General features: G+C 42.4%; 1 protein-coding gene across 2 annotated transcripts in view; it reads left to right on the forward strand.

The window, feature by feature from the left end:
* The first annotated feature begins 1,071 nt into the window (after positions 1 to 1,071).
* rab26 (RAB26, member RAS oncogene family) overlaps positions 1,072 to 16,820 on the forward strand; it is a 54,339-nt gene continuing 38,590 nt past the window's right edge. The window contains exons 1-2 of one of the 2 annotated variants that reach the window (XM_040176431.2): positions 1,072 to 1,547; positions 2,950 to 3,060. In XM_040176431.2, coding sequence (XP_040032365.1) covers positions 1,371 to 1,547; positions 2,950 to 3,060 — 288 coding nt within the window. In that variant the 5' untranslated portion in view covers positions 1,072 to 1,370. The remainder of the gene's footprint in view (positions 1,548 to 2,949; positions 3,061 to 16,820) is intronic. The other variant, XM_040176429.2, reaches the window with a different exon arrangement.

Genomic DNA, 16,820 nt, shown 5'->3' on the forward strand with positions numbered 1-16,820 from the left:
TGCATTTTACACTTGTCTTGTAAAAATGAGTAAAATAGACTTGTTTTCTCTCTCTCGGAAAAAAAAGGTGCAAATTTGGCCTGACAAGATGTAAAAAAAGGGAAGTTTGCCTGCGTCATAATTTTTTCCTGTTTTTCATCAGCACAAATGTGTCATCAGGCTTTCTTATACTTTGACTCCCATGGTAGCAGTACTTGGCCTGTGGCCATGTCTAACTTAATACATGTACCTTCACAACTGACTTTTTTTTCTGGGTTAATTTGATTGAGGATATGATTAGTTTTGAGAGCAACTTTGAATTCCACATTCTTCAATGACAACTGTGGCTCACAACGTAGAGTGGGTCATCCCTCAATCAGAACAATAGCGGTCAGATCTAGTCCATCCCGATGTGTCGGGGTAAGACACCTGACCCCGAATTGCAAGAGGGGCCAGGCAAGCAGCGTATGAATGCGTAAATGGCATTGAGTGTTAAAATCACGTTGCAGACTAGATCAGCGCTACAAGTAGTCCATTTACGGTGTAAAACAGAAACCCGGAGGCTGACCTGTCCAGACACACTCCGGACTGCTCTAAAAAGGTCCTAATTTTACAGTACGTCTACTGAACGGCTGGTGTACTTGTCCAGCGTTACCCAAACGGCCCGAGGGGGCAGTCTGAAAATTTGGGGACCAGAGTAATGGATAATTTAATTTCAAAATGTCAGTTTCCCAATACAAGCGGGCGCACAAGCCTGAGCTTTTAAAAGAAAAATCCACCCTAAAATAACAATTTACATTTGATTCATATTACACTGTATAACTGAGTTTTTACTTAAAGGATTGAGCAGTGATGGAGATGTAAATACCAGATGGCAGACATGTCATTATAAAACCATTATGGTGATTCAGCTAATAACTATTTGGAACAAGAGTAATTAAAACAGTGTCTACGAATCGTTGATCATCATGATCACAACTGTGGCATCAGAAATGTTCCCTCATCCGTCTGTCGTTCCAAGCTTAGAAGGGACAGCAATTATTTTTGGGAGTCAACATTGTTAGAAAAGTACATCATTTCCGGTTTAGGGTGGACTTTCCCCATAGAAACCCACTGAAACCATCAAGCCTCCACGCGCTCCCAACATCACAGCACGAGGGAGGGAGGAGCGAGGGCTGTTTACGTTGTCATCCAGCCGCACCACCGGGACAACAGCTGTTTCGCGCTCGAGCCAGTATCTGCCCGTCTCCGCTTTACGCACAGCCATGATTTTGACGCACAGGTGAACTTATTTCGCCTCGACCACAACTCCGCGAGGAAAAGGAGCCCTTTCGTGCGTTTCAAAACTGTCCTCCTCTGAACCGCTCGCAGCCGAACGGGTCGTCGCAGCCATGTCCAGGAAGAAGGCGGCGAAAGGCAAAGGGAGCTCCAGGAGCCCCAAGGCGTCGCCGGGCGGCGGGAGGACGGCCAAAGGTCTGGCCGCCGCCGCCGCTCCGTCTTCCGGACTGGTTTATCCCAGCAGACCGTCCATCAGCAACAGCGGGGAGTTCTACGACATCGCCTTCAAGGTGAGCGCGGGCAGCGCGTGCTTAATTGAGTGAGCGGTTCCACGCGCGTGCGTTCAATTAGTGCGAGGACATCTGCTCCGTACAGTTCGCGCTTTTTAAGGGTTGAAACGTTTCGCAGAGTCGTCTCCGTGAATTAAGCACATTGAAAATGAAGATGATTCAAGCAAGGGGCGTTAGTTTTGTGAACAGTTGGTGGACGTTTGCGATCAAGTAAAGATAATGCCAAAGTTTGATGTAAAAAAAAAAAGTAATGACAATAAGTGACTGAAAGTTTCTGCTAATATTGTTTTGTTGCGCTTAATTAACATGGTGGGCATTTTACATTTTTTACTCACCAAACGAACGCTCTTACGTTCAAATTTGTCTTATATTTTGACTTTGAAATGTTTATAATGTGGCATGCATGTTTTCTCTCTCTTATGCATATATTTTAATCTCTGCGGTTCTTGGTGGAGATTTTCTTCCATAAATGTGCCTTTTGCATGTGTACAATTTCACCATTATTTTGCACTGATTGCATTGTCCCAAAATGAATGCTGGTGCAGATTGTTTTGTTCAATCACAAAACTGTATTATATAATATTAGGTGCCTGCAAATGCAAAGGTTTGGTAACAGCTTGAAACAAGTGCAGCATTACGTGCACCACAACTACAATCCAGCAGAATAACAAAATGAGATGGTCTGTTATTTATGAGATAAGTGGGCGTTTTGTGTTTTGTAGCATTGGACATAATGACAAAACAACTGGCTTGTTCTCCACACTCCACATTTTCAGGACTTTAAATAGCCATCTTTTATTTGGTAGAATGCTAAAGAAAAATACCCACCTTTTTTTTTTAATGTTTTTATAAAATCATATTTTTGCTGCCATTAAAAAAGATCTTTTTGATTTTCAAAAAACTGGGAAATATTTACTCTTACATTTTCTCTTTTTATTGTTTATGTCCAGACATGATTGAAACCGAACTAATGAGCTGATAATTAATCATTATTTGGAGCAGCGACACAAAGAAATAAAAAAAGTGTCCGTGCGACTCTGATGCTAATGCGTTGAGCATATGCAAATTATCATCCTGCGGATGGAAGCTTTCATTCTGCGCCCTGATTAACAACAGCTCCTGCTCTTCGGGCCTGTCTACGCCACTGCTCTTTGCCCCTCTATGGCTTTTGTAACACACACACACACACCACAGTTCAGTGTCATGTGTTCCAGAGAGTCCAACGCTTTTGAAGTTCCATATCAGAGCGTATATCGGATGATGCTGTACGCATCAAGAGGCACAAAAGAGAGTTTTCTGTCGTCAGATGGAAGGGAAAGGGAAGCAAACGCACACACACGCAGGCACACACACATTTGACTTCAACATCTGACTATGTCTCGTCCGTCTGTGTCCCCCTCAGGTGATGCTGGTGGGGGATTCTGGTGTTGGGAAGACCTGCCTGCTGGTTCGCTTCAAAGATGGAGCCTTTCTAGCCGGCAGCTTCATCTCCACTGTGGGCATCGACTTCAGGGTAAGCACACGCAAGCCCAGAGTACAAAACCAAGCTGTAACTCGGTGGGATGTTCTCATCCTCACTGCTCCAGTCGCCATTGTTTGTGATCAGTTTATCAACAATAAATCAATAAAATGTACATACAATGATCAAAGATTAGATTTACAGTCAACATTTTCACTTTAAAATGGTAGCAGGCTTCCCTGTAGTGTTATTCAAACAATATCAGGACATTCAAAATAACAGCCCTCCAAAATGTCTCCATATGAGCAGTGTTTCCTCATCATCATATTTACCTGTATCAGGGGGCATTAGTGCGCTCCCAGATAGTCCTGGTAACTGTTGGCTATGATCAGACATGGGGCATTTACACAGCACACCCATATTTTTAACATGGTCGTACCAGTCTGATAATTCCTATCAGAAGCAGGCTGAAGAAAGATGGTAGCCTAAATTCAAACTTGGAGTCTAGATCAGTCTCAATAGTGTTAAATCGCTGCAGTTTGAGATCAAAAGCTTCCTTTTTTTGCACTATTTTGAGTTTTAAGATTGATCGTGACCACCATGACACGTCTTTGAAAGCTAAGCTTTCAAAGACGTGTCATGCCACAGCTAAGCTTTCAAAGTCTGTACGCTGCAAAACCCTTTCTTCCTGCCAATGGCTTTCCCACTCTCTGCTTATTGTGCCCTGTGGGCAAATTCAAGCCAGGGTTTACAGTGGCGGTTAAAAAGACAACATCTTCACTTTTAATGTCACAGCCGTGGACCAGAGGCAGCGATCCAAGTCTTTTCCTCTGTGGTTGCTCCAAAGCTGTTTGGGAAACCCCTTTTTCCCGTAGGAGACCCTGTCTCTCCATCCACAACACTTCCTGCTGAACGAGTGACGAGTAAAAAGAGCTTCAACTCCAGGATGTCAACTCTGAAAACGCGCCGTTGATGCGTGTGTGTTAACTGACATCCGTAGAAAAAATAGGAAGTTCCGCAGCGTTGTTACCGCAACAGGATCCCAGGTCCGGTGGTTTGCTTGTCAGTCAACCAGATTCCTCAACCGGGAAGCCAGTCCCATAAGCAGCAAATGGTCAAGGTACAAGTACAAGAAGCAAGATGTACGAAGCAAGGGAGCTTTGTCATATTTATTTATATATATATATATATGAGATATTATAAAATGTATATATTTGTCAGCATCGGGACCAAAATACTTCGAGCTCAGTGGAAGTCTGTAAAAAGTATGATGTGGGGCTGCCTTGTCTTGTTTCTTTCCTCATTACCACTCCTCCAGTACATTTCCCTGGTACCATACTGAAAGGTGACCGTATCAGCAGATTTTTCCGATGAATAATTTATTTGGTCATTTCCCAGCCACATCATACAAAACTGTAATCACAAGCTTTCTTTGGCATTTTCTCTATCTTTTATGATGACCCTTATATGAAAGTTGTACTTATTAAGTAATAGGAGACAATTCATTCTTGTTTCATGTATGTATGATGAATATGAAACTGTTGGACTTACCATAAAATAAACTAACCAGTGCTGCACCCAATCTGCACACCAGTACAGCGACAGTCTATTTAATCCTCACAATACCTGTGTCGTGTACTAAGGACATATTTGGCAAATGCCTCTCCAGAAGGTGACAATAATGGTGTTTTTAAAAAAAAATATTATTATTATTAAAATAATGTTCTGTTGCTGTGCTGACCGACGCCGTTGTTTTCACTCCCTTCGCTTACATTGTGTCAGCAGCAAATTGGAGTTGTTACCGATTTGTCTAATCCCTCTGAGCCTAAAGCATTTTGGGCAGTTTTTCGCTCCTCTCCCATTTGACTCTCTTGGCCTTGAATTTCACAGCGATATAAAAGTCCTGCACTGACGAGGAAGCAAATCCATCGTTGCTAGATAGAGAGAACTCGGTGAAACACAATTATCATGCCATGGATCATAACAAGTTGACAGGAATTGGATAACAATGGAGTAAAATGATTTCATTGCTGTATCACATTTTAACCTTTGTCCTGGTTACTTTTTTCTGATGGAGGTGTATAGACATCATCTTTTGTAAAGATGAGAAAATGTCAATGACTGCTTGACCCATTCAGTTTTTGAGATTGTTTTAAAGAAAACATGTTTTTCATTCGGGCCCGGCAGGTTTCGATGGTAAAACGAGGCGTGGTCTCTCTCATGGCAGCAGGTAGTGCAGTGTTTTTTGTTGGTGTTATTTTATTCAGGCTGCAGGATGCACTTCCATAGGCAAGTTCACATCACAGGTCGTCCCTGTATGACACACACACACACACACACACACACACACACACACACACACACACACACACACACACACACACAGGGGACCTCAGTTAAATAGAGTCTGCACGTGACAATTCAATGTGGAATGGAATCTCGATTTTGATATAACTTTGAACATGGCTTGATTCGCGTTATGCCAAAAACACACCTATGATTTGTTAACAGCCTCACTTAGTGCAGATTACACACCACAAGCACAAAGGGAAGTTTGACACAACCTGAATGCACTTTTCCTCTGCCCTCGTTTAAATAGGGCCTTATCCATCCTTTTTACAAAGCTAAGCTGACTGTTTTTTTTAGAAAGATGTGTAAATGATAATCACAGACTTCCCTCTTTCTAGCTTCTCTTTAGTCTCCTGCTTTCTGTGTGTGTGTTTTTATTTATTATATATATATAAATATATATACACACACACTTGATTATATATACACACGTGATTTTTTAAATATCTAGAGCACTTTGCAACAGATCCTTTGGTTGAAAGAGCTCTATTTTTAGAAACTCTTGGGTTGTTGAGACTGCAGAACACTCTTGGAGTCTTTGGAAATCGCGATGCTTCGCCACCTCACTTAATATACAATCATGTGCTTGGACATGAAAATAATGAGCATGGTCAACACTTGTTTGTTCTAATGATTTTGCAGACGTTGGATGTTACAATGTGAGGCTTTTTTTTACTCTATTTTTACTGCATGTCTCTTTCAAGAGTAAAGTCTGTGGAAGTCAACATGTCTGGTTAAATCACTTGCTGTCACCAGTGTTGCATGTAGATATATTTTTCTTGCCATGTGATTGCAATGTGACATGCTGCAGCAAACCTCATGGGTACTTCTCCAGAGGGCAAAGTACATTGTTTATTCATTCTGTGCAGCGATACTTGAAGAGATGTAATTCATTGTTGGCAGTGAGTTTGCAGCGTGCAGCCCACACAGTTTAGCAGAGGTCATCTTTGTGCTTAATTATAGTTAAGCTGGTGGAATAAAACCCCTGACATATTTGAATTGCAATGTTCATATAGATAATGTGATAGGCCGGCGTCAAGAAAAGACTCATTTGTTGCTTAAAGCTGTTTTTTGGCCGAGTTGTACAGAACGGTGTCTTATCTGGGTATATTTATAACTTTTTAGTTCCAGTGTTCTGTGTGGTGTTAAAATACTTTTAACTATTGTAGTTTTTATGCCCTTTTGTGACTGAGAAGCTAGTGTTCTGAGGATATAAGCTCCCTTCAGAAGGGGAACAAAACGAGCTTGTTATCCGTTCACACATCGACGAAATCACCCAACTGTTCAGCTTCGTAGGAAACGAATGCAATCTCCCTCTGATCTCTCACACAGGGGATATGAGGTCAAACTAAATTGCCAGAGCTTTTGTGTCCATAGAGGGGTGTTGTTCAATTTTTCTTAGCAGCAGATGTACTGATGCAGAAATGCTGAAAAATATCTGCAGAGATATGCTGCTCCTTTGCTATAAGTTATTGTATCTGCGACTGGTACGGCATTAAGAACCTCATTTGAGTTTGCAATGCGCAGTAGTGCGACCTGCTACACCCGATAGCAAGGAACAGGAGTCACCTTCGCTTGTTCAGCTTGCTTTGGTTGAATTTCTCTTTCTGCTGACAGAAAGAAATGAGTCCGAGATCAAACGAGAGAAGCTTGAAACTCTTCTCCGGCCGTCTTTGGGAGAAAGCTTGGAGTTGGAATGGCTGGTCAGATTTCTCCACATATTAGAATAGCCTGGTGTATTTCTGCTTCTCGTCCCCACTGTTCATGACGTGTGCGTGTTCATCTAATTATGTGTGCTGCGTCTCATCTCCATAGCGGAGCCTTTCTCCCTTTACAGTCTGCTTGCGATGATGCAGCACGCCACCGGGCCGCTTGATCATTAAACAACAGCTTGCAATGACGCAGATGGTTGTGTGTGTGTGTGTGTGTGTGTGTGTGTGTGTGTGTGTGTGTGTGTGTGTGTGTGTGTGTGTGTGTGTGTGTGTGTGTGTGTGTGTGTGTGTGTGTGTGTGTGTGTGTGTGTGTGTGTGTGTGTGTGTGGCCTGTCAGAGCATGACAGGAGGATCATATTGACCACATTCACCGCCCTTTAAAGCTAATTGGTATGTGGCTTGTTGTGTTTGACACAACGTGAAACCTATTCTGTCAGGGGTTACAGCATTGGGAAAGGGGAGACATTGATGAATAGCTGTTTGGCACAAAAGGGAAAGAAGTCATTGTTGTTCAGGGTTTGGATTTTATGTTTGTGAAAGATGATGGAAGAATCAAACCGTAACCGTAGAAATCCCTTTTGCAGCAACAGCATTTTGCATCCAGTGCATTCATAGTGGTAAAAAGTGTGTTCATGGGAAGTATCTTTACTACGCGCTTTGATCATTTATTTGCCCACACAACGTACGTGTGTGTGTGAGTGAACAGGGCAGATGCCCATTAGTCAGAGGACTGATGATGATGATGATGATGATGATTGCAGTCCCTCGGTGGCCCTTCAGGCTCCCACATGTCGTCCATCGATCCTGGAATGCCTTTTTTTTTTTTTAGTGCTTGTGATACTCAATTGTCACTCTAATGACTGTAGCAATCCTCAGATTGCTGGCAAATCTGATAATTTCCTTGAAAACCTCTGTCCGCTTCTTCCTCTACCGCTGGCTGACGTCACCGGACAACATTGGTTGCCATAGTCACAATGAAGAGGTAATCCCCAAAGGCAATTTGAAGTTTGTCCACATCGTGCATGCACTAACAATCCCATCAGAAGTGTGACGATCACACTCCAACGGATGCAGCTCCAATCTCTACTTCACACAATCACACACATCCACACATTTTAGCTGGACCCACTCACACAGCAGCAAGTTCGTTTTGCTTAAAGTCTCGTTGTCCTGAAAGGTATCTGTGCTCGCGGATACGTTCAGTTCCCATTTCAATAGTAACCTGAGCCCGTTCAGTCTTACTCAGTAATCATTATATCCAAAAGTGGCAATAAAAGATTTCAGTACTTTTCAGTTTTAGTGCAAGTTTTTGTATTTTTTTTATCCATCATTTTCTTTCAATTGAACTTGACCAAAATGAATAGAAAACATCAACTGCTCTTATTTAAAAGGGAGACCACTTAAAACCCCCCAAACAAACAGCAAAACAATAAACTTACAGAATGGATCATCAGCATCATAGATGTCAAAAAGCCTCCTGCCTGTCTTGCGGTGTCGGCTGAAAACGAGCCATATGCAGATGCACTCGTGCTAATAAGTTGCCACAGGACAAACAACACCAAGAACAGTTGAAAGTCCAAGGAAAGCGTTCTCTGCTCTTGCAAAACCGATCATTCCTCTCCCCTTTCCCTTCATTCCCGATGCGCTTTGCTGCAGGGTTTAATCTATGTTGCTTGTTGAAATATTTTTGTTATGTAATACTATGCGGTGGAGTGGACACACACTAAGGCAGACGTGTTGGTTCGTCCGCCGCTTTTAAAAAAAAATTTTTTTTTACGTCTCACAACTTCAAGTCCTTGTTGGGTTCCCAGGAAACGGTTGTTATAGAGCAGTAGCCATGACAACGATGCAAAGTAATGAATGCATGGAAACGACTCCACCAGATTCCGATCGTTGGCCGGCAGATGGCTTTTCGGCTTTTTGGAGCTTCGGGGTTGACTGACGTCCTCAACGCCTCAGAGAAGCAGAGCGCGCCACGACGGAAATCTGAATTTGGGTGATGAATCTACCGATGGGTTTTTAGCCGGTGTTTGTTCAGGGCAGGTTTTTGGGCTCGGCATCGCTTCGCTTCACACACTCAGCTCAGTGCGCTCAGGATTGGAAGCATTCCAGTTCAATCACAGCTCTCCGCTGAAGGCCACAGCACGGCTCCACTGGAGCAAGGCCGGGTTAAAGTGTCGATCCGTGACTTCTGGGGAGGGTGTGGGGATCTGAATCCGTCCATTGCTACAGATTTTAACATAAAACAAGGTTAGCATTTATTTGGAGCATCCGCCTAAAGGAGATTTCTGTTTGTTAGGCTGCTAAATGTTCTCCGACTAGCTGTTCCTTTCATATGTGCTGAGCAGCTGGGATCCTGCGAGGTCATCAAAGGTCGCTAGTATGGCGTGAAATGATTGTACGCTGCTCAAACCTTCAGGCTTTTCTTGTTTCTCCTCTCATGGAACATCAGTGCCATCGGCACTGAAACGGCCGCTCAGAAGATTTGAATCATCCCTCTTCCTCACACTGTTAGAACAAAAAGCACATCTAGTAGCTTCCCAATTTAATTACACACATTCATGCCTGGTTAAAGCGCACAACATGTGAATAGTTAAAGCAGAGTACCACACTGCTCCTTTGCTACATTTTCGCCCATGTGGGTTTATATTTGTTTCCCTTGATACAGTCTCTGATAAAGTTGCTCTAATGTTTTTTATAAATACATCTGAATTCGACTTGCCCTCCGGGTTACCGTTGTTGTCGGTGAAGATGACATTTTATAATTAGAGTTGAAGTTGAAAGAAAGGAGACAGTGATACATTGGAAAGCAATTCTTTTGATTTATTTTAACGACGGCAGTCATGTGGAACCTGCTCTGCTCGGAGATGACGGATGACGTTGTGTGTGTGTGTGCGTGTGTGTGCGCGTTTCCTTTCGTGTGTGTGGGTGAATTTGCAAAAGATGGATCGATGGAGATGGTTGTTAACAAACTCGCGATTCAAAACTGTGGAAAGAATAAGTCTCAGCCTGTAATTTCTTGCCGTACTGAAGAATCTGAACACAGTGTTCCCTCCTGGTCGCTCAATCATGGTCGATCTCGTACGGATTTGCCGTTCTGAAACGCTAGTGCACAGCTTCACACTACAATGGTTTTCATGGTTTCAACCAATGATTTTGAGGTGGCCCGGAATATCTGGGACGTCAACGCTTCCAGAGACATGATGTAGGCAAATTGTATAACATCTCCTTTTTATCAAAAAAATAATCTGGTCTCATTTTATATGCAAACATCAGTCTGTCAATCAGCCCCACTGAAGAAGGCTCCCATAACGTTATAAACAAGAATTATACATTTTGGACAGAAAATGTTACTTTAAGGTTGAAAGTAGGGCGATATAACCTTGAAGTAAAAAGCAATATAAAGTGTATTTTATGCTTTGTTTCAAAACCAGTTAAGACGGCAGAAAGAACTACACCAATTTGAAACCAGAGTCACAATGAAAAGAATACAGCCCATTTTAACTAATAAAGGCGTGCGTGCGTGCGCGTCAGACCAGTGGAGACTTTCTTGGGGGGGGGGGCGCGATTGGTGGGGGAAACACTACTGGGTTCAAACCTTTTTTTCTATGATTGTGATGGAAAAGCACCCTGTCCTGAGGTAGTAGCGCTATTGCATTCTGGGTAAAAGCTGGCAACTGGTAGGTTGGTTGATCGGTTTGGGTGATAATGTGACCTTCAATGAAAATTCCCTCCAAATGATATCACATTCTCTGAGAATGTTGTTATCAATTTAGAAGATGTGGCTGTACATCAAAATGTCTTTGTCCCCCTGATGAGACCATTCCATCGAAAGAATAAATATCGCCATATTGAGTTATCTAATTGTCAGGTTTAGCTTGAGAAGAGCAGCTATAATCTGAGATATTATTCCTTTTATGGAGGATTTAAGAGGAGAAATGCAGCCTACATCATTCCATTGAAAGATCTACGACATATAAAATAGTTGAGTAAAAGTGACCGTAGCATTTCCTCCAGCTATAAATGTCAGCATGTTTTTTACAGTTACGCTTCTCTTACAAATAATCGAACATCGAGGGGATGATTAACAGCTCTACACTGATCCGGAGTTCAGAATAACCACCAGACAATTTTACTGCTCATGAGGCCCCCGCAGTAAGTACATCACAATTATGCATATTCATGGCCTTGCAGAAACAGATGTCTCAGGCATTAAAATAAAGACAAGCAGGTATGTGGATTGATCAATCAGCAAACTTGTGCTTGCAAAGCTTAAGGGTATCCACTGATTCATTGGACACAAAGTAGAGTGTCCTCGGATTGAAAGTCACTGCCATTAAGTGCTTATGCTGAGAAAGGGGGGAGGGAGTAGACAAAGTACAACCGATATGTATTATTTCTATACCTCCCTTATTTACATGAAGAGCGAGGGGAAGCGATTGTGTTTCTGTCACTCCCACGCTTTTCATGCCATACTTTTCAATCCTTTTAATTTAAAGTGTTCGTAGGACGGAGGTGATCAATTCATGCTCCTGCAATGTGTCTCTTGTGGAAATAATATATTTAACAATCTCATCCCACTACAGTCACATTCACAAATGACGACAGAAGTTCTGTTTTTAATGTGACGGTGATTCTGAAGCTGGTTTTGATTTCATTTTACTCTCCACAATAGGAAAGCATATTGTGTACCTTCTGAAACACACGCACACAAGTTTGTAAGGGAAACAAACTATTGATGTTTAGTTAACAGTTTGTGATGAGTGCTTATTTATTTGTGTGCATTAATCCATTTTCACTTTTTGGCATTTTTAAGGAATTAATTTAGCATTTGCATACATTTGCATTTGCATATTTAAGTCTGATATTAAAATATGATGTAGTGTAAAGTTTACTTTACTTTAAAGTTAGTTCCTCCTACCCTCTTATTATAGGAACAAAAATGTATCAAAGCTCATATATTATAGCCTTTGAAATTTGTGTCAGATGAGTTCTTTTACTATTTTAGTACTTTAGTACTTTTCGGCCTTTGTATTAGTTTCACTTCAAAAGATCTAAATAATAAACAATTTACTCACAAAGAATTGGTTGTATAGATATATACTAATAGTTAAGGTCTAACAAACGCACGCACGCACACACACACACACTAAAGGCTGGCGGCTGGCTTCTGCGTCGTTGCAATAATGGAAATGTGAGACTCCGTAAAGGATGTAGTTAGCAGACTGTGACAGGTTCGACCTAATGGGGGTGTCTCGGAATGACGACGATGCAGTCTTTTCCATTTATACAGTCTTTATGATCAACAGCAGCACACGACCGGCTCTAGCATCCTCGCCTCGCTCCGCGCTGCCGCTGTTGCCGGATTTCTCCTACTTAAAGGTAGAGCACAGAGGTTGATTTGTCCCATCTGAGGCTGATTATGCCTCCCCCGGCACCGGTCCCTGAACCACTCCCTTCTCCGCCCCCCCTGCAGCCGAGCCAAACCACGCCCGCCACCACACAGACCAATCGCAGCCTTGTGCGCTGCGGGAGGCTTCCGTCGCTTTCGAGGTGTGAAAAGGTACGCAAGGGACAAGCAAGGGGGTCTTGCGCCTGCCTCGCTCTGAAAACGCAGAAGCATAAACTGGGCTTAAATGTTTGGCACAGCTTATGTCTCAGTTTCCATGGACTAAGTTAACAGAATTTTGAATTAGTGTCATAGCATTCTCTTAATTTACAGCTTTATTACAGTTAACCTATTAATAGAATATTAAGCTGTTTTTCAGCTTATTAATTTCTTAACACCAGGAGGTCCATGTCAGGACATGATGTTCTCTATGGTTATGATCCTAAAATTATAGCTTCACAAACAGAAAATAGCCTCTCACAGAATATTTGAAGAGTAGTTGACATTGACTAAAAGAACTGTATTGCCTCTTACGTCACAAGCCGTTCTATGTGTGTGGTTTAGGATTTGGTATTATGTAACACCATCTTCTTCCCCGCGTTACAATACGATCAAATTTCCATACATAGACACTTGACACTCAAACTTGCATCAAACAAACGCACACTTTTTATCTACATTTTTTTGTAACGTTTTTATTCCTTTTGTGTTTATTGTTGTTGTGCGCTGCTAGTGGCTGGCTTAGGGCTTCGAATGACATTTTTTTGTATAACATCTTGTTATACAAATTATCATCTGTGGATGAGTAAAACTAAAAGGCTCAGGAGAAAGTGGAAAAGGTATTTTTGACACAACATTGAGGACTCTCAAACCTTTGACAAGCACATCAACATGAAGACAAAAATAGTTCCTCTGTGCTATTTCAAGGGTAATCCAACGCAGAACTCTGCGAGTGCTCTGCAAATCTCTGCTTTGATGACAACAACGTCATAGTTACTCTGCACGTGTGGAAAATATTTCAGTTTACAATCGAGTGGAAGAAGCACTTTACCTCAGCAGAGAAAAGAGTACTGTCCAAATATACACATTTGATTCTTGCCAACTTCTCATCATCTCATATCTTTAACCGCTTATCTGGGATCGGGTCGTGGGAGACTGGAACGCTTCCAGCTGGGGACCCCAAACTTCCCTTCCCTGGGCCACATCTACCAGCTCTGCCTGGGATCGCAAGGCGTTCCTAGTGTGGAGATGTAATCTCTCCACCTAGTCCTTCTCCATAGCTAACCGAAGTCCTTTCTCACTCGCAGCTTTGACTCCTTGACGGCAGTACACTGCAATTGCCTCTGGAGTCTCACCAGATATCATAACCCCGGAGGTCTCCTTCAGTCGGACGGCTTCCCTGGCAACCGGTGTCCACCACAGGGTTTGAGGGTTACCGCCCCTTGATGCACCTAAAACCTTGAGGCCACAACTCCCCGCTTCAGCAATGGAAGTTTCGAACATGAACCACTCTGGTTCAATGCCCCCTACCTCCATAGGAATGCGAGAGAAGCTCCACCGAAGGTGCGAGTTAAAAATATTTTGGACCGGGGCCTCTTCTAGACGTTTCCAGTTCACCTGCACTATATGCTTGGGTTTACCTGGTCTATCCCGAGTCTTCTCCCATCCTCTGACCCAACTCACCACCAGATGATGATCAGTTGACAGCTCTGCCCCTCTCTTTACCCAAGTGTCCAAAACATGCAGCCTCAGTTTAGACGATACGACTTAGAAAATCGATCTTCGGCCTAAGCTGCTCTGGTACCACATACGCTTGATGAACATCCATGTGTTCGAACATGGCATTTGTTATGGGCAATCCGTGACTGGCACATAAGTCAATAGGGTTCAGATCAGGGAGGTCGTTCCTCCCAATCACGCCTCTCCAATTATGTCCACCGACGGCCATGTGTGCATTGAAGTCTCACAGTAGGACTATTTAGTCCACTACTGGTGCCCCAAGCAGGACCATTCAGGGTCTCCAAACAGGCCCAATTGTCCGAACTGCTGTTTGGTTAGAGTGATTCAGTACCCCCCCCCTCCCCACCCCCCCCTTGGCTATTTGATGCCATTAAAGAAATGATTTAACTAACATTCTGAAATTATGAATAGGAAAATACTTAATTGGTCGTAGTAGTACAAAGGTATGTTTTCCACTGTAATAATTTGTCATTTAACTTTATTTACAATTGAAACAATGTAAAGGAGTTAATTTCATTCCTATTTTGAGCTACTCCGTTTATAACAATTTTAGTATTAAAAGATCTAGTTTTTTTTTGTGCTTTTTAGTGTTAATGTTCACTGTCTACTGACCTGTAGAATATGCTTCACCATGTTCTAGTCCGCCCTGCGATTGGCTGGCGACCAATCCAGGGTGTACCCTGTCTATCGCCCGAAGTTGGCTGGGATGGACTCCAGCCCCCCCGCGACCCTGTGTGCAGGATAAGCGGTTTGACAATGGATGGATGGATGGATGGATGGATGTTCTAGTCCAGTTACTCCCTGGATTTTTGGCTAATTGGCAGTCAACAAAAACTGTCTGAACCAGAACCTCCCAGTAAATAGCCATTTGACTTCTTTCACTTAAAAAAAGTCTTGAAGTATCTATCCCTCCTTTCTATACAGTACCATTCAAAAGTTGACACACTTTTTCGTTGAATTTAATGAATGTGTCCAAACCATTGACTGGAACTGTATCAACACAAAATGAAAACTGCATTAGTATACACTCACAGAGTAAGGTCATCCTTGATTAGTTATTAAGTACTGAAATGAACAGACTGAAATTACACGAGAGCATGGGGAACTTCTCTAGAGTGAGGGACAAGCACAATGACAAAGCAATGAACTAAATGTCCGCACAGAGTAAAGATACCATGACGCCATCCGCTGTCCTTTCACATGTCCTTTTCACGTCCTTCAGCCCACTTTCTTCACAACCTCGCTGTCTCTCTGAATAATCAAACTCCAAAAGGCAATGAAAAGAGATGAACTACAACTCCCAAGTGTACTAGTTGGCAATCTAATTTGCTCTGTTTTTTGATTATATGGCGCTGTAAACACTTTCCCTCCTACACGTACCAGAAAGCAGAACTGCATATGCAGCTCCCAACAACCCTCATCTTTGTTAAAACACAGACACGCACAATGGCTGTCCATCAAGCTGCTACATACTGCTGCTACAATTCCAAAGCCTCGATGTAATTCCACGCAGTGCTTTTGGAATTCTGAAAGAGCTTTCACACTGTGTCCTTTAAGTGCGGAGAGATAACACTGGGCTTTAAAACCCAGAAAGGCTCATTGGCAGAGTGTGACATGTCCTAATAGAATTCCCTGCCTATTGCTTGGATGTTACTATCATAACCCAGCAAGGATTGAATGGGCATCACATGCCATAAACTAAAATAACAGGTTCTAGTTAGTGTATTCTAATGGCCGCTCTGATTGAGAGCACCTCACAGTACCTTTTTAGAGAAAGAAACATCCCTGACTACGGTTCAAGTATACATTGTGACTTTTCAAAAAGCCCAAATGTTAATGTTAAAAAAGAGTTATGGGAAAAAGGTATTTTCCGTGGCAATGAACCCCCAGATAATTGTGCCCTGACTGTAGTTGCCTTCAGCTCATGGAGCGTTTAAGTGCCATTCAGCCATTGTTTGAGTTTTACAGTCTGCAGCTTTACTGCTTCCCAGCTCTGATAAACTAACTAATCTCCAACTGCAGATTGGCAAGAATTAAAAGTAGGTGATAAAAGCGTGACTTTCAGGGAGCGCTTGTTTGGCAAGGGGCTGTGGAGGTGCTCTACACAGGATGGCTCCGAGGCAGAGGCAGCTCTTATGTTTTCATGCTCCTTCATTTCATGAAATTCAAGTCACGTAAAAAAATACACAAACCCTTGCTCGGTCCCAAGCTCTATCACAAACTTAGAAATATATTTTCTACTTCTGCCAGGTTGCTAGCAGACCGGTTGCTATTATCTCCAAGCCTGGAGAAGTTAGAGAGTAGCCCACCTGCTTCTCCCGCAGATAAAATAAATTAGGTTAAATATTTTATAATACAGTTTTTTTCGATTGCTAAGACACAAAAATGTCAAATAAGTTAGTGAAACCTGACACTCAAGGAGCAAAACAGAAGCCCAGACCTGCACAACTATAAGCACATTCTCAGCCTGACACTATTTGCAAAATACTACATACAGTGTTTTGCAAATCACTAAACACACTTTTCTACATTAGACAGACATTTTAGATTATGTCACTTAATTTCCTTTTTTAGGCACTGCCTTGAAAAAAATGCCACACATGTGAACACCTTGATCCAACACG

This window comes from Gasterosteus aculeatus, chromosome 5, assembly GCF_964276395.1.
Source record: "Gasterosteus aculeatus chromosome 5, fGasAcu3.hap1.1, whole genome shotgun sequence".
NCBI classification, from domain to species: domain Eukaryota; kingdom Metazoa; phylum Chordata; class Actinopteri; order Perciformes; family Gasterosteidae; genus Gasterosteus; species Gasterosteus aculeatus.